Source organism: Peromyscus leucopus, chromosome 4 (genome assembly GCF_004664715.2).
Source record: "Peromyscus leucopus breed LL Stock chromosome 4, UCI_PerLeu_2.1, whole genome shotgun sequence".
Taxonomy (NCBI): domain Eukaryota; kingdom Metazoa; phylum Chordata; class Mammalia; order Rodentia; family Cricetidae; genus Peromyscus; species Peromyscus leucopus.
In genome coordinates this window covers 147,378,749-147,397,963 of record NC_051066.1, presented here as the reverse complement: position 1 = coordinate 147,397,963, position 19,215 = coordinate 147,378,749, and the positions used below count along the sequence as shown (strand labels likewise).

At 42.2% G+C, this 19,215-nt stretch overlaps 1 protein-coding gene across 2 annotated transcripts in view; it reads right to left on the bottom strand.

The window, feature by feature from the left end:
- The window catches only part of Stk4 (serine/threonine kinase 4), a 99,685-nt gene that overhangs the window by 78,515 nt on the left and 1,955 nt on the right, over positions 1 to 19,215 (bottom strand). The window contains exons 2-5 of one of the 2 annotated variants that reach the window (XM_028868445.2): positions 15,766 to 15,846; positions 10,049 to 10,177; positions 7,179 to 7,293; positions 2,470 to 2,634 (exon numbers count right to left, since the gene is read on the bottom strand). In XM_028868445.2, coding sequence (XP_028724278.1) covers positions 2,470 to 2,634; positions 7,179 to 7,293; positions 10,049 to 10,177; positions 15,766 to 15,846 — 490 coding nt within the window. Of the gene's footprint in view, positions 1 to 2,469; positions 2,635 to 7,178; positions 7,294 to 9,422; positions 9,862 to 10,048; positions 10,178 to 15,765; positions 15,847 to 19,215 lie in introns of those variants that run through there. The other variant, XM_037205530.1, reaches the window with a different exon arrangement.

Genomic DNA, 19,215 nt, shown 5'->3' with positions numbered 1-19,215 from the left:
AAACAAACAAACAAACAACAACAACAAAAAAAAACCCAACTTTTTGTTTTTGTTTTCTTTAGCAAAACACTACATGTTCACTGTAGAAGTTTGAGAATTTGGGGTGGGGGGGAGGGTGGGGATGAGCAATAGGAGCTGGAGAAAGTAAAGTGCCTGAGGACCTGAGTTCTAACGCAATGAAAGCTAGGCTTGATAGACCATCTGTAATCCCTGTGCTTCTACTGGAAGCTGGGAGGTGGAGATGAGAATTTCTGATATATACACCATGAATAACAAACATCCCTGTCTCAAACATTAAACAAGGTAGAAGGCAAGGACTCACAACCTATAATCACACACATGAACTTTTGAGTACACACACACAATTTTTAAAAATGAAAACTAGCAATAAACAAGCTCAGTAACATTGTAGAACACAATATATAAATATCAACCATACTCACGTATAATAACAATAAATAATTTGAAATCAAAGTGTTCTACTTAAAATAGCATCAAAAAGAACAAACCACTAAAAAATGAACTAACCAAATTAATGCGAAATGCTTACTATACAAATGATAATATTGATGAAAAATGCAAGATATAAGTAGATGCAAAAGCATCTTGGGTCTGTGAATTACATGGCTTAATACAAAGATGGTAGTAATTTTAAAACTGACTTATGAGTCAATGCAGTGTCTATCAAAATCCCAATGATTTCTTTTGCAAAAATAACCCACTAATCTAAAACTCAGAGAGAAAGGCAGGATCCCAGAGGAATCAAAACAGTTTTGAAAGAGGACAAAGTTGAAGGTCTCATGTCAACCAAAGCTGTAAAAGCCAAGACAGTGAAGTACAGACACAATGACCTAAATACAGGCCAACCAAATACAACCAAAGTCCCAGAAATAAACCCACACTTGATTTTCAGCAAGAACCAATACATAAGTCAACAAAAGAAACGCTAAAGGTCTATCGACAAGTAACTGAAATAAATGGTCCATGACCAGTTATCAATACACAAAAGAATGTATCTGGATACCTATCTCATGGCATGAAAATTAACTCATCTCAAAGCAAATGTTAGAGCTAAAACCACTAAACACATAGAAAGTCATGGTTTCTTAGCTATAGCACCAGAAGCATAAGCAACAAAAGAAACTGGACATAAGTTAGACAGGCATAGTGGCATATGCCTTTAGTTCCAGTACTTGGGAAGTCGAGACAGGCAGGTCTCTATCTAAAAGGCCAGCCTAGTCTACATAGAGAGTTCTAGATCAGCCAGGCCCACACAGTGAAACCTGGTCTTAAAAAAAAAATGGTTTGTAGCTGGGAGATGACAAGAGGGGTGGGGAGACAGGAGGGGTGGGGGGAAGGGGAGAGAGGGGAGGGGTGGGAGACGGAAGGGTGGGGGGAAGGGGGGAGAGGGGAGGATGGGGAGAGGGGATGGGAGGGAGAGGGGAGGGGTGAGGAGGCGGGAGGGGTGGGGGTGAAGCACACAAACTCACCAAGAAAACCCTTGGTGTAATATTGTTGGAGACTCGTGTTTTCTATGTAGAACTGTTTCCATTTTTCTACATAGACTCTTACACTTAGTCGGTTATTTTACAAAGCCAGATCCTTCTAGTCCTCCTGTTTTGAACAGCTTCCTTTTTCGCTGGCAAGCACAAGCGAGAACAGAGGGAAATCAGGAGCCCACACTGAAGCAGGCCGGAGCGCTTCCAGTGCGCTGACTGAACTGCTTGGAGGCCGGATGGGAGCCTCTGCCTCGCTGAAGGAAAGCAGCCTGCTCCAATCTGTCTTCCTTTTACGTCCCTGATGTATTAGAATTAAATCAATACTCCTGTCTTACGTTAGTTTCCATTTTTATAGACATTAAATCATGAACTTGAACCCCAGAAAAGATCTAAAACTCCTACTACCTATTTGGTAATCTTCTTGTAAATTCTACAAATTTGTATTACATAATTAAATTAAGTATTATATATATATATATATATATTTTTTTTTTTTTTAAATAAGTAGGGGCTGGGGTGACACCTCAGTTGGTAAGGTATTTGCCATGTAAGTATGAGAACCTGAGTGCAGCTCTCCAGCTCCACACAAGAAGCCAGATGCTACAGCACACACCGTAATCCCAACTGGAGAGGCAGAGAGAGGCAGGCAGATTCCCGGAGCACTGGCCAGCCAGTCTGTCTGAATCAATGACTCCAGGTCAGTGAAGGACAGTTTCTCAGAAAGTAAGGTGGAGAGCAATCAAGGAAGACAGCAAATATGCACACGCGTGCCCACAGGCATACACACGAATACATTTCTCTCTCTCTCTCTCTCTCTCTCTCTCTCTCTCTCTCTCTCTCTCTCTCTCACACACACACACACACACACACACACACACACACACACACACACACACGAGGAAAATGAATCACTCAATGACCTTCTGGGGACACAGCTAAAGTACTGGTACCAGTAACCTTTTCTACTTACTGTAAGTTGACCTGCGACTCCAAAATCTGCAAGCTTTGCGTGCCCTTCTGTATTGAGCAAAATATTTCCTGCCTTGATATCTCGGTGTATTTTTCTCATAAAATGAAGGTATTCCAGTCCTTTAAGAGTTGATTGTAATATTGTAGCTATTTCCTCTTCTGTTAACTGAAAAACAAAAAACAGTAAGAAGTTCCAACCCTGTTTACATCACATATCAGAAAAGGGGAAAGTTACCTCCAAAGTCACGCATGACTGTTTTGGCCATGCCGTTTCCTGAAAGCTCTGGTCCCTCTCGCTCCTTCTGCCTGCCTGTTCCCTCTACCTCCAAGGCTCTCTCTCCTCTTTATCCACACATCTGTACTTCGGCTTTCTTTACTGACTGCCCAAATGCCACTCATCAGAACAGCAGAGGCCTTTCCTCCTCCATGCCTGGCCATTCTGTTCCCTTATCTTACCTTGTCAGCACAGAGACAACCTGATTTACTATACAGTCGTCCTTATTACAGGTACACATTAAAAAATGTTTCATTGCTTACTTTTGTATCCCAAGCATCAAGAGTGGGAACTGAAATAGCTCTAGAACAATGTGGATCGCGACCCCTTTGGAATCACAGATCAAGTATCTACATTACGATTCATAACAGTAGCAAAATTACAGTTACGAGGTAGCAACAGAGTAATTTTATGGTTGGGAGTGACCCCAACATGAGGAACTGTATTAAAGGGTCATGGCATTAGGAAGGTTGAGAACCACTGGGCTAGAGTGACTAAGTGCTGGAGATAGACACAGGGCTTCTGATCAGACCATATGCCATCTCTGCAGATCACACCCAAATCCTAAACAAAATCCATCCAACTCTCTCTCAACTCCTGGCATGGCAAACAACCCACATTCAGGAGTAAGCTGTGGACAAAAGAATCCAGGATTAGCAAGACCCGGCTTGTACTTCTGGCACTACCTTCTTTTACTTTTATTCTAAGATTTAAATTTGCATAATGAGAACTAATAAAGAAGGAAAGCATCAACACAAGAACAATGAAACTCAGTGGAAATAGTTTAACATGTAGAAATGCACAAAAACAGGAGGCCCTGCAGCAGCAGCAGCAGCAGCAGCAGCAGCAGCATGGTCATCATCAGAAGAGCAGATGCACCTGCAAGTGAACTTGACAGCAATTCCTAAAAGAACATGATCAGGATTTAAAACTTCTCACAGGTGGTCAGACCTTAATTATGACCTTTTTAGTTTTTAAATACAGCTAGCATCTACTTAGATTTAATTATACAGTAACTTTCTGCTTAAAATAAACTTTTTCCCTCTTGTGGGCCCTTTCTAGTTCTCCTACCCCACATGGATAGCAGTTATCCACATGAGCAGCTAGGATCCACATCAGAACAGACCCACCCCACGTGGATAGCAGTTATCCACATGAGCAGCTAAGATCCACATCAGAACAGACCCACGTCAGAGAGAGCACGTGGTGTCTGTCACCCTCAGCCTGGACAACCTCACTTAACCCAGTATCATCATTCTACCATCATCATTTTTTTGAGACAGGTTCTATCGTGATAAAAATTTAAAGTTTTTACATCTTTCTGTGGTCATACTTCTTCAAACTTAAACAGTAATTCTAGTCCCCTGTGGCTTGAGGCTGTCACATTAAATAGTTTTCAGTTAACACAGTTAATAATTAAAGTGCATAGACTAAGAAACTAGTATCAGTAGGTACAGAATCACTAACAGAGTTAATTCTGGAGTGCTGAAGGGCCAGAAACAAATTGCTGCTGCACACAAAGCCTGGGGCTTCAATTTTAAATCAACAAAGTAGTCAAGGTTTCAACTTCTCTTAAATTATTTATTTCATTTTTTGAGATTATAATATAATTATATTATCTCCTCCCTCCCCTCCCTTTCCTCCTTCCAAGGCCTCCTAGTCTTTGCTCTCTGTCAAATTCATGGCCTCTTTTTTCATTGTTGTTACATTCATATATGTTTGTGTATACTCATATATAAATATATATTCCTAATACATAAATATAATCTCCTCCATCTGTACAATGTTACTTGTATACGTGTTTTCAGGAATGACCATTTGGTACCAGAAATGTGTATTATGTCACAGCACTACTCTTGGCTCAAGAACTTACTAATAAAGAAAACATACAAATTCTCAATAATGTAAATTAAGAAAAGGAAACAATGATATGATACAAAAATGTATGACTTGAGTTTCTTTTCTTTTCTTTTTTTTTTTTTGGAGACAGGGTTTCTCTGTGTAGTTTTGGTGCCTATCCTGGATCTCGCTCTGTAGACCAAGCTGGGCTCGAACTCACAGAGATCCACCTGACTGTGGCTCCCAAGTGCTGGCATTAAAGGCGTGTGCCACCGCCACCTGGCATAACTTGATTTCAAAACAGTCCCATCTTATAACTTATATAATACTTCATGATTTACAGTATACTTTTGCATACTTAAGTTAATTTTTACAACATTGCAAATACTTAATGTGGGGATGCATACTCCCATTCTTACAATCAAAACCAAAACCACCCAAGAGCTAAAATTTCCCTTTTCAACAATCTACACAGAAACTAGAGTTGTTTTTCAAATCGCATGTCAGATGACTCACTCACTTTCTTAGAACCTAGCCGTGTTCCTTCTGTACCTGGAATACAACTCAGCCACAGCACGATGACCTAACAAGACCCAACATCATCATGCCTGCCCACCTGTCCTGAGGTCCCCTTTGTCTAATCCCCTGTCTCAGTGGCTGTACTTCTAACACACTGCAGTCTCTGAGTCTTCACACTGGCTGGTTCCTCCCGACAGTGTCCCTTCAGATTTTGCTCCTGCTGCTCTGCCAACCACCATTCTTTACCACTTTCCTATCACCACCCTTATTAATTTTCTCCAGAGTATTTCTCATTACCCGGCATTTTCTTTCCAGCTGCTACCTGTTTGCTTTGATTTCCCTACAAAAAGGTGTGCTGCCGTAGAGCACACACACCATACGCTGTGGTCTCTTCTACTGGATCCCCAATGCCTACAGTACTCTGCAATCCTACAACCTCAGGCATAACAAACACTCTTTTATAATAGGCTCATTCCCTATGCAACAGCAAGCAGAAGAAACCACTCTGTGCCTATACTTGGTAGGAGGACGAATTCAAATCCAAAAGTAAACATTCAAAACTCCTAGAGGTGAAGAGATGACTCAGCAATTAAGAGAGCATTCTGCTCTTCCTGAAGACTGTAGGGCTCATAATTACCAGTAAGTCCAGCTGCAGGGGAAGCAAAACCTGGCCTCTATGGGTGCCTATACTCACATACACAAACCTACTCAGACACATAACTTTTAAAATTCATATATTTTTAAAAGTCATTCTATAACAGCCAGACCTGGTAGGGAGAAGGACATAGGAGGAATGTGAGTTCAAGGCCAGCCTGGGCTACACTGTCAGTTCCAGGTTACTCTTCACCATGAAAGCCTGTCTCAAAAAATGAAAATTCATCCCCAAACCATGACTTGATAATTGTTTTACCTAATAAGAAGTAAACAAAAATCACTGGAATGAGTCAATATCAAATTGTCACATTTAAGAGATAATTGAGCATGGTGCCACACCCTGTGATCCTAGCACTTGAGCTGGGCAGGGAGTTACACACCCCTGTGAACCTAATACTTGGGCTAGAGGTGACACCCCCTGTGATCCTAGCACTCAGGTGGGGGAGAGGGAGTGATGGTAACACACCCTGTGATCCCAGCACTGGGGGTGGGGTGGGGATGGGGGGGGGTAACACCCTGTGATCCCAGCACTGGGGATGGGGGGGGGTGGTAACACACCCTGTGATCCCAGCACTGGGGAGGGGGGTGAAGGTAACACACCCTGTGATCCCAGCACTCAGGTGGGGGGGGTGAAGGTAACACACCCTGTGATCCCAGCACTCAGGTGGGGGGGGTGAAGGTAACACACCCTGTGATCCCAGCACTCAGGTGGGGGCGGGGGGGAGTGATGGTAACACACCCTGTGATCCCAGCACTGGGGAGGGGGTGAAGGTAACACACCCTGTGATCCCAGCACTCAGGTGGGGGGGGTGAAGGTAACACACCCTGTGATCCCAGCACTCAGGTGGGGGGGGTGAAGGTAACACACCCTGTGATCCCAGCACTCAGGTGGGGGGGGGGGAGTGATGGTAACACACCCTGTGATCCCAGCACTGGGGAGGGGGTGAAGGTAACACACCCTGTGATCCCAGCACTCAGGTGGGGGGGTGAAGGTAACACACCCTGTGATCCCAGCACTCAGGTTGGGGGTAAAGGTAACACACCCTGTAATCCCAGCATTGGGGGTGGGGTGGGGATGGGGGTGGGGTGGTAACACACCCTGTGATCCCAGCACTCAGGTGTGTGTGTGGGGGGGAGTGATGGTAACACACCCTGTGATCCCAGAACTGGGGGGGGGGGGGGGGGAGTGATGGTAACACCCTGTGATCCCAGCACTTGGGCTGGAGCAGAAGAATCAAAAGTAAAGACCATACTGAGATTCTGTCTTTGTTGGAGGTGGGAGGGGAGTAAAAAGCAGCAAAGACCCAAGGAAAAGGAAGAATCTGACAGTCATTTCCCTGCTGTAGAAGCAGCATGTGAACGAAAGGCCCGAGAAAGATGACAAGAACGCTAGCCCCGCAGCCCCTCCTGGGAGGCGAACTTACTGTCTTGTTCCGTAACCGAATGATGTCGGACACAGAGCCAGCCCCACAGTACTCCATGACGATCCACAGGTCCGTGTTCTTGAAGTAGCTGCCATAGTATTTGACTACATGAGGGCTGGGGAGAAACACAACACAAATCAGTGCAACGTCCGCAGACGTTTAATTCACTCTGTTCAATGCATGGAAAACAATTTCTCATCTCAAAAACTGAATTATTTCTAGTTAGGACTAACGGGGCAATCTCCCGATAAAAACATGAAATGGGATCACTTTTCCTAAGAGTAATAATGCACATTCAAAACAAGAGAACAGTATTAAGTGTATAATTTATCCTCAGAAAATAATGACAAATTCTCAAAAAAATTAGCTACCAACACAGAATGATAACAAAGAGAGATTAGATACAATTTAAATGACTATCCAATACGAGGGAACTTAAGGAATAATGGCACCACCAGTCCATGGAACATGTTAGAGGAATATTTAATAAATAATGTTAGTATGTCCTGGGACTGGAGACATGGCTTAGCTGTTAAGAGCACTTGCTGGTCTTCCAGAGGGCCGGGGTTCCGGTCCTAACACCCCCATGGTGGCTCACCACTGTCTGTAACTCCAGTTACAGGAGATCTGATGCCCTCTTCTATCCTCAGGAACCAGGCCGGCAGGTAGTGCACAGACACACATGTAGGCAAAACACCCATATACATAAAATGCGTGTGCGTGTGCGTGTGTGTGTGTGTGTGTGTGTGTATGTGTGTGTCCTGTTTACCAGAGAGAAGAGAGAGGTAAGCTATAAAACAATAAAGTAATCACAGTTAAACTCCCACAGAGACATGGAAAGATATACCAAGGGATATATAACAATGATTTTACCAAAAAGGAAAACAATGTTTTTTCTTTTTCTTTTTTCCAAAAAGTCATAGTATAATTGGGAGTAACAAAATCATCACTACATAATATAAAGAAAGTTTAGTATCAAATCTAGAACCTTAGGTCTTAAATTTGAAGAGAGACACCAAATAAGAAATACCTGAAAAGTCAAGCACCCCAGTAAAATGAAAAATCTGTCTTGACAACTTGTAGCATTAATAGCTGGACTGCTGTTGGAAGCCAGGTTGCATAGCAACCAAAGACACTCAAACTACCCAGGCTCCCTGACTTTCCATCTCAAATGCCCCTCCATTCTCGGGACATACACCAGTGACAAGGACAGAAGGAAAACACAGCACAGGAACTGAGTCCCTATGGCTCACACCTCTCCCACACTGCGCCACCCCACCCCACCCCACCCCGCGTGCTCTCTTCCCTCTCCTCCTGCAGTCACACACTTGATCGTCCAAACACACTGTTGGGATATGCTCTGCGCAGTCTTGTACTGTCGGCTACATTTCCTGACTGTACATGCCTGGCCTGTGAACTCCCAGAAAAAGGGGGGAAACCGACATTCTCACTCCAGCTGCTTTTTCTAGCAAACCAGGCACAGGTCCCCTAAACCCTGCCCTTACTCAAAAGACAGTGACAAAGAAACAAAACAAAGAAGCAAACAAACAAAACTCCCAGAGCATGAGGACTCTGCCCTGTCTGTCTTTTTTTTTTTTTTTTTTTATTAGAAGGCTTAACCCAGAAGGATCTTCAAAACATCACTTCCTAGCACACGGTACTCTTACAGAGGACCCAGGTTCAGGTTCCAGCACCCATATGACAGCTCACAACTGTCTATAATTCCAGTTCCAGGGGATTTGATACCATCTTCTGGCCTCCACAGTCTTCATGTGGTCCACATACATACATGCAAGCATACACATAAAAAAGTAAAAATAAATAAATCTTAAAAAAAAAAAAACTCTTTAGTTAGAAGCATTTTCCATACTCTGTTTATATACAATTTGCCAATTAAAACGAGTTTGATTAAAGTAAATCATATAGAGAAAAAGAAAAACTGCTAACTTAATTCTGGCCAATCCAGCCAGGAAAAAAAAAAAATGGAGGTTTTTGTATAGTGGACAATAACCACAAAAAGGAAAATACAATAGAAGATGAGCGGCAGCTGTACTTCAAGGTTGGGGAGATTCAAGGTCCCTGCAAAATAACAAGACCCTTTGCCCCGCCACAATCTACCGCTGAAGCCTGACAAACAGGGATTAGTAAACTTTCTCACCAACACGGCCACGGATGCAGTCTCAAGTGCAAAACTTCTTCACCCTCACTTCCAACCCCTGGACCTAGGCCTGCCCTTCACCTTACTTGTCTGTCTGTCCCATCTAAAGAGCGCTGGGTATGCCCGCTCCATCAGTGACCAGCTCATGTTGTCATGGAACTTCACGGCAGATCACGTGCTCTTCTGTGGCTGACTTTGGGGCCAACTTCCTGCTTATAGCTTTTGACAAATCTTAGTTCCTCAAAATTAAAACACTTAAAAACTCTTGACAAGAATAAAAATAACAGTGAATACCTAAACAAATAGTCCCTTTTTATAGACCAATCTGATATTCTACAGTTTCTGGGGCTAAAAGATATTTGAATTATCTGACAGTCTACAGTTTCTGGGGCTAAAAGGTATTTGAATTATCTCAGCTATCTCTCAGTTTTCTCAAAAGAAAGAGCAAGCAAGTAAGAAGAAAGGAAGAAAGAAAGAAGGCGACACTGTCTGCCTCTTCTTCCTCATCTCTAAGAGCTAACTGAGGAAAGGGAAAATGCAAAAATAGAAACTGTGTATCTAGGAAAACATACATGCTTTCTCATTTTTCAGAAAGTACGCAGTTATCCACCGACCTCGCCCTCTGCAAACGCCTCAGCAAGTCCATCTGTAGGTGTCAAAGCATGTGATCAGAGCAAACACAGAAGCGCGTTCTGTCAGAGGATGCCCTTACCTGTCACACTGCTGCATTATGGAGATCTCTTTGATTATCTCCTGCAGGTCTGACTCCACGGGCACTTGCTTGATAGCAACAATCTGGCCAGTCTCTTTATGAATAGCCTTGTACACACTGCCATAAGACCTGCAGTTGGGGAAGGAGATGCTTTATAAAGCCAGAGCACCCAGACGGAAAACCAGGTTAGCACAATCAACCCACAAGCCTACTTTCTATCCCAAGCGCCTAATGCTTACAAGCTTAGTTACATTTGCAAAACTGACATGGCTCAAATACCTGGGGGAGAAGATGGCACCCTAAAACTTCACATTTGGGAACCAGGGTGTCGCTCAGTGGTAGAGCACTTATCTAGCATGAACAAGGCCCTGGGTTTAATCCCTAGCACCCAAAGAGTTATCAGGTCTAAACTATGATTTTCAAATTACTGTAGTAGTTTCCATCCACCATCCCTGATATCTGCTAGAAAAATACATCTGGGCCTATTCTTTGATAATAAAAAATTTTTTAAAGACAAAGAGGTGATTATTTTAGACGTAAAAATTAAAAGTTTAGAGGTCATGTGATTTACCCAAGGTCACCTAAGTGATGAGCTTACAATGTGAACCCATGTAGACTGAACATAATGCTGTTTCCTCTCCACAACAACACAACACGTGTGTCTGTTTTCCTACAGCCACTCTATTAGTCTTCCCGTCCTTGTTCCTCTCACATGCTGCAATGTTTAAAATATGGAGACTCGTTAAGACCTAAGCCTCCTTCATGATAGTGTCCGAAGAACAGTGCATATGCAAATCTTTCTGCCTTCTGCTTCATCTTCCCTGAAAAGCTCCTTATCAAAACCAAGGTTCTATGTTCATTCAATCTGGGTGCTGCGAGAACATTAGGTTTAGAATCTAAAGATGGAAGACTGCGTCCCCATTGTTATAAACACATGAGTTAGCTCTCTTGTGCCTTGGTTGTCTTATTCACAAGATGACACAAAAATAAATAAATAAATAAAATAAAAAATACAAACTCCCTTCCAAGACAGTTATGGTGCTCAAGTGAGATCCCACCAGAATCTTACAGTTTTTTGTTTGTTTTTTGTTTTTCCATTAATGTCCAGGGCAGCTCTCAGTGAAATATGAGAAAATCATCTTTTTAAATTTCCCAAACATGCCAGGTAGTGGTGGCACACACGTTTAACCCAACACCTGAGAGGCAGAGGCAGGTGGATCTCTGTGAGTTAAAGGCCAGTCTGGTCTACAGAGGAACAGAACTTTCAGGTCAGACAGGGCTATACAGAGAAACCTTGTCTCAAAAACCTAAAAGAATAAATTTCCCAAACACACCTGTTTCTACATACTATCTTGGTGAAAAGAAAATCAAAATAAAGACTGTGACCTAAGATGTCAAAATAACAGAGCATTCACACTGCAAAAAAGGAATTATCTTAATGTCAAAATAGATTTTTAAAACTTTTTAAAAAAAGAAATATCTATGAATGTAGAGCACATATAAAGTTCTATCTGAATCCCTTACACTTAAAAAGGAGTAAGAAGACACTCAAAGAGTTTCAAACACTGTTTTACCACAGAAAGCCAACTGCTGAGCATCCGTGGAAGACCCAGCCACTGCCCTCTGTTCCTTGCTGAAGTAACTCTCAATTAGGATAGCAGGTGTTAGTCCTTGGGGAAACTGAACCAGCAGCAAAAATCTAACCTCGATCCAGTCACTGTATGGCTAGAATTCTGAAGTCTTTCTTCCCGGGAAGACAAACACATAGGGCTGTCCATTTTCACCTGTCACTTTCCTCCTGGCTTTGGTTACTGTCAACAGGGATGACACTTGAAACTAATATAACCATCTTGTGACTGTAAGAGCTGCCCAGACTGACCATTAGCAAGTCAACTATCCACTTCTGGGAGATGGATTAGCTTGTCACTACATCATCATAGTTGGCCACTGCTAGCAGGTGTTGTTACTGCCATCCGAAGGCCTTTCTGAAACACTAGACCCCGTATGCGCAAAAATATCTTCATGCTGGAATGAGTTTGCTGGGTGCGAAATTTTCTTTCCCTCAGCACTAGTACTGTAGTTTCCCACATCTACTGCTTCTGAAAGTCTGCTTTCATGAGAGCAATATTCTTCATAGATAAGCTCTCCACAGCTTTCCATGTTTTAACATTCCATAATTTTACTATAAATAGGAGTTGATTCACCAAATAAGCTAATGCCTTTGCCCTACGATTAAATATTTAATAAAATTTTTACTCATTATTCTTATGCATCAGGAATGAAAAGCAAGTCTTCCCAGTGGACTTGTTTTGTAATCATGACCAAAATAAAATCCCTACCCCCTACCTTCTCCTGATAGCAAAGGAACTCCAACAGAGCAGGTGATCAAGGAGCAAAGACTCATGACCCCACACACCATAGCGATCACAATCTGAAGGAGTTGGGCTTTGACAATCACATCCAAGGTTATGGTTTGGAACTGAGATGTCCCTAACAGGCTCATGTGATTGGACCCTTGGTCCCCAGAAGATGATGATATTTCAGAAGGCTGTGGACCTTTGTAAGGTGGTACCAAGCTGGAGGAAGTGAGCTGGTACCGGGTGAGCCTTGAGGTTTATACCCTACCTCGGAACTCCCTCTGCCTAGTGCCCCAGTTGCCTTAGGCTCCCCTGGCACGCTGCAAGCTGTGCCTGCCACCACACTTTTTCCACCAAGTTGGACTAGACGCTCTCAAATGGAGGCAGTTTCCTCCTTTCTGCAGTTGTTTCCAGAAGGTATTCCGTCAAAGCAATAAAGTAGCTAATAATCCGCACACAGGCAAGTCCCTTAAGACCTGATTCCTACAATGTTAACCCAACATAATGAAGTAGCTGTTTCACAAAACCATCAAAGTATGGATGAATGAAAAAAACAAAAACATGGAAATAAACAGTATCTGCGCCAACACAAACAGGTCTCACTCCACTCATTAGCTAGGGAACTATGGGAATAAGTTGTTATTATGATAAAAGCTTCAATGAAGGCTGGGAATGTAGCTCAGTGATAGAGCACTTGCCTAAAGCACATGAGGATCTAATACTGCAAAAAGAAAAAAAAAAAAAACTAAAAGAGCCAACGTGTAAAACTTGGAAGTAACAAAAGCAAATGGACACTAGGCTCCGTTCTAAACATTCCAGATGCTCTCCACTCATCTCGGTTCAAGTTGTGACTGCCCTGCCACAGAGCCACATGATTTCTTCAAAACTGCATGACCACAGCTCCAGGACCCAATACGGTTCTTCAGCACAAGCTCGCTTTGAGAACAAGCCAAGTCCAGTGGCTTCAAAGCCTTCACCGAAGGGACATCTGAAGGTAGTGTGGCGTCCGCATTAGAGAAGCACAGGTAAGGAAGGTCTTCCTTTAGGGTCATGCCAGCTCCATCAAACTGCCCAGATTTACTAAGTCAGGACGACAAAAATCCAAGTGTCTGTGGTGTCACTCAAAAGTTCAATGAGATGACAGCAGGAGGAAGGATCTTTAGAGGGAAATTCCCAAGTTCTCTGCTGAAGACGTCCGGATCTAAACACAATTAAAAAACAACATAGTTAGCTTGTTTTCTTCCCCACATTATCTTTCTGACATTTTCTGCCTATAATTTCGGTATTTCCTAAATCAGGCACAGCAAGCAGGCCCCGCTAAGAACACCTAACTGTACTTTAAGACTTAAGATTTAGCTTTGATGTGACATAAGGTCTGAAAAATGCTTCAGCTGATACACTCAAAAATAATGGTTGGTCTCACTGAGCATTCAGTTCCTGACACTCACTGTACCTCACACTTAACATCTGTTACTTCATGCAGTACTTTCCACGACACCATTTAACAGATATTGCTATTATCCCTACTTTGTGGATGAAGGTTGTGAGGGTCGAAAATACAAGCTCATCTGTTATGCTATAAATAGGATACCGAGGCTTTGAACCAGGGTCTGTGTGACCTCAGTGCGTGGGTTCTTTACTACTCTAACATGCTTTTATTAAAAATGAAAAAAAAAAAGTTAGTTACATATATGTCCACCACTTATATCATATTCCAAAAACTACCTATAAACATTGTTAGATTAAGGGGCATGGACTAATCGCCTTCAGGAGAACAGCAAGAATGCCAAGCAAGCTAAAGCTACAGATCCCAGACAAGAGATACAGAGAGACTGTCGCTACCTCATACCTTTAATGATGTCATTCAACGGGCAGTCTTCCACCATCTTGGGCTTGTCCTGGGACATCACAATTCATGTTCTTTTCCTTCCTTCCTCTGCTCGATTTCTTTGATGGATCCCAAAGAGTAATTTTTCAACTAACAGAAAGTTGAAGACTGATGTTTTCAACAAGGAGGCGTGAAAATCTATTCCATGGAAGCCAGAACTGCACTTGTCATTAGCACAGATCTGTGTTTAAACATAACAACACTCAACTCTCCAACAGGGAGGGAAGGGGAGGCTTCGCTCAAGCAGAGCACAGCCTAGCGTGTCTGTGTATGACCCTGGGTTCAATCCCTACCACCACAGAAAAAGAAAAAAGCACAGTCAGTCAGTCATTAGTCAGAGGTATTCTGAAGGGACTAAAATTTCATATACGACAATGCCTGTTTACGTATGCATTAACTATCTCTGAATCATATGAATTTATTACCTATTCAAAAGCTAAACACTTAAGGTATCCCTAGTATTTTAATGTACTGATCATTACAGAAGAAGCAATAAATACACAGAATTAAATTGAAAGGATATGTAGAAGTATAAGAAATCTGATGCAGCCGGGTGTGGTGGTGCACACCTTCAATCCCAGCACTCAGGAGGCAGAAGCAGGCGGATCTCTGTGAGTTCGAGGCCAGCCTGGTCTATCTGAGTTCTAGGACAGCCAGAGCTATTCAAAGAAACCCTGTCTTGAAAAACCAAAAGAAGAAACTCTGATGCCATGCCCTCCCGCATCAATGAAAATCAATCACAGCCATCATCTATTACTGCAGTCACTGCAGCAGCATTTCAGGACCTCCACTGGAAATAGGTCCTTTAAGAAGCTCAGTTTCCCAACCTCAGATGGTGGTTCTCCTAAGAAGATATCAACAGCTCTCAGTTTATTTGCTATTTTTCACAAAGCTGCAACAAAAACATTGAATTTCCTAATTTTTACATACTAGTCAGAAATCCTGATCAGCATATAAAATTGCCTATGTCTTTCTTTCTTTTTTTTTTTTTTTTTTTTTTTTGGACAGGGTCTCACTATATAAGCTGGCCTGGAACTTGCTACATAGACCAGAATGGCCTCCAACTCACAAAGATCCACATGCCTCTGCCTCTTAAATGCTGGGATTAAAGGTGTGGGCCACCATCCTGGCTGACTTTTTAAAACCTTAATGAATTATAATCTAACAAGCATTTCTGTTAACTACATAAAATCACACACATCACAGATTCTGTAAGAGAAAACAATAAAAGCCTTAATATTAAAAAGACTGGAAATAACTGATAAATCACTAAGTTTAGTGATAGGCTGAAGACTGACGAGGCACTGCAAGCAGGAATGTACCTCCCACACCACCTGGAACGATGCTGTACACGGCGTTCTTTCTTTTGTGCAGGCTTGACTTTTACACCATGAGAGGCTCACATCCCTCAGCTACTGTGCCAGGAGGAGGACTGGGACCCGCTGATCTATACACATTCTAACTATACTCACCCTTCTCCGAGTTTCTCTAAGACATCAAACACTTCTTCTGGTTGTTTAGTTAAACTATCTTCATCCAACTTTTTCAGCTGCCTGTGGATGAAGAAATATAAACACAAAATATGTCTTACTTGCAATTAAAAAATAAAGTACATTGTTTATTTTACAAATACAATTCTAGGAATTGCTCTACAAAGTCTACTTTCTCTACTAGTAACTATTAGTAAAGATAAGAGTTTTTTTTTAAGACAGGCTCTCACTATTGTAACCCAAATTGACATCAAACTTACAATCCTCTTGCCTCAGCCTCTCAAGTGCTCGGATTATAGGTGTTCACCACCATCCCTAGCTCTCTTTAAGGAGGGATTATACTTTTGCTGGGTCACCCGATGAGCACATAGAACATGAAGAGCTGCCAGGAATCAAATTTCAGTTCAACACATGTATGAATTTTCTAATGAGAAAAGCTGCCCTATAGCGGATCAGGCTACCTTAAGAGGGGCCAAGTTCTCTATGGTTGGAAAACTTATGAAAAATAAAGTATCATGAGATGAAATGTTAGAGTGCAGAGCCACACATTAGGTAAATTATTTCTATGAATTTAAATGGCACAGCTATCTCTTCAAAACAGATGTTTAAATGTAAGGCTGTATATTTAAGCCTAAATGAACTAGCTGACCTTTTCCTTCTATTGGCAAAGCTTTGGTCATCCCGTCTATCCAGCTCGCTTCTACAGGTGACACAGAAACAGGAAGTAGAAAGCAGACATTTATACAGACCCAAAAGTGCAAACTGACTTGACGGCAGAGAAATTAAACAGTCTCAGTGAGCCCCTCCCGCCGGGATCAGGCATGCACCTTTCACTAGAGCCAAGAACCAAAAGGGTCACTTATGACTTTCATGCGGCTCAAACTCTGCAGCCATGCTAGACAACCACAATAAACTGGAGAGGTTAAAAAGCAACATTTCAAATTTAAAACTCTGAGACCCCTAATAAAACAAAGTAACAGGCGTAAAGAGTTTGCTGTCGAGTGCGTGTGTGTGCGTGCTTGTGTGTGTGTGTGTGTGTTCGTGTTCTGCACAAAAGTGTGTGTGTGTGTGTGTTCTACACAAAAGTGTGTGTGTGTGTATTCTACACAAAAGTGTGTGTGTGTGTGTGTGCGTGTGTGTGTGTGTGTGTGTGTGTGTGTGTGTGTTCTACACAATGGTTTCCTGAAGCTACAAAAGACAACAAAGAAAAGACAGCTCAGGAAATGGTAAAATATGGAAGTAGTCACACTGTAAATTTCTTGTGCAGAAAAAAGGCTTGAACCCACCAAACAATACCAATTCTTAAAAAGAAATGACTTTTTTAAAAAAAATAGAAAAAATAAAATTAAGGGTAAAGAAAGCCTGACCACATGAAGTATAACTACCAACGAGCCCTGACCTCAAAGGGGCAGTCTTGGAGAATTCCATAGAGAAATGGAGAACCACAGAAAGTTAATACCTTGACTTGAAGAGCTACAAAAGACTACACTGACATTTGAAGATTCTAAAACTGAAATCCCAATGACTTCATAAAAACTCCCAGCTTCAAAACAAAAGGGCTGAAATGAAACTCCTCTTAAACTTCAGAAGTGATATTTCTACAATCTCAGAAATTGAAGCCAACAGCTCATATGCCAGGGTTTTTGGTAAAATCCCCAATCATAGCTGTATAAACAATGGACAATACCTCATTCATCAAGAATAAACTCTTATATACAGCTTATATAAAGGAGATCTGATTCTCTTTCGAGTGTTGACTCTTATAGTTTAACAAAAGCCAACGTGGCTATTTCAGAGACCACAGAATAACAAAGGAAACTGCCTTGGCCCTAAGAGACAGTTGCAAGAGTCGATAACACTCGGACAAACTTTAAACAATCTATGTGGGAGTTTCGCTTTGTGACTAGAATTTTTAAAACACTTTAAACTTAGAGAAGCGTTATTATCTCTGGTGCCAAATAACCAAGAGATGGCTAGAAACTATTTGCTAAATGGATCAGCCAATGTAGGGTGGCAATCGCATAACCTTGAGTAGCAATCTATGTATCCTGTGTTCTCAGAACAGAATTTCTTTCTTTTTCTCTTTTGAGACAGGGTTTTCTCTGAAGCCCTGGCCATCCTGGAACTGGCTCTGTAGACCAGGTTGGTTTCAAGCTCAGAGTTTCATCTACCTCTGCCTTCCAAAATGCTGGGATTAAAGAAATGCACCACCACACTTGACTCATCAAAATAAAATTTCATCTAAAATGCTAACTGGTTATCAACACACAAAACTTCTATGAAACATCTGCTAAGTGACTGAGTCTTCATGGATGAGAACTATTACCCAAATGGTCTGACTTTGGTGAACTGCAGCATGAAGTTCACTCAGAGGTGACATCCCACTCCAGTTTTTACTTGCTCATAATGAACAGGCCTGTCCAAAAAATACAATTACACACACCAAATGTTGGTGATGTCCCTACCCTAAGTCAGCCGACACAAGAATGGCCAGCATCCCAGGAATGCACCCTCAGCCTTCTACTACACCATTACCCAACGGCAACTCACGTTTTAAAATCACTAACTCTTGCAAGACACCATCCATCATCAGTCACTGAGTCACACACACGAATGTCAAGCTCATGAATACAAAGAGTATTTCCTGCACCGAGACTGCTGGGCAGCACACAACCCGAATCTCTCAAGAAGACATCTGTACCTTTCCAAATACAAGAAATGTTATGATGTGGTGGCTGAGATCTGGCTAATTCTCAAGCATCCACCCCATGTCAGAGCTCTCAAAGGTCCATTTTTATGCAAATGTATCCCTCTAACAGAATTTTACCAATTACATGAAATATAAAAGATAAACTGAAACATTTTAATAACAAAGTTGTCAGGTCCAATGGCTCCTGCCTGGCACTCAGGAGGCTGAGGCAGCTGGACTACACTGAGTCTGAGGCCAGCCTGAGCTACAGTGTGAGACCCTGTCTCAAACAAAAGTTAACTAAATTGACTATGCCCAAACCTTCACACAGACATTAAGACTCAAAGAACGTCAGAACTCGAGATTGTGTCTGGAGATAGGTGACTTTCAGCAGGGTGAGGGCAGGAACAGATATGAACAAGGACCACATAAAGAAGTAAAAGAAAGATGGCCATTTGTAAGCCAAAGACACTTAAACTTCCAGCCTCCAGAAAGGCAAATAAAGTTAATTTCTGTTGTTTACACCATCCGGTGTGGTACTTCTTCCGGCCACTCAAGCCAGTTAATACTGATGATACCAAGACCCAGCAGCCCACTAGTTACAGGGAACAAGACAGCACCAATCATCCAACAATTCGGTCCTGCAATGCTCTTCCCTTGCACTTTATTACAGTTCTTAAAATCCAAAAGGTAAACTGGACAGTGGCGGCACACACCTTCAATCCCAGCACTCGGGAGGCAGA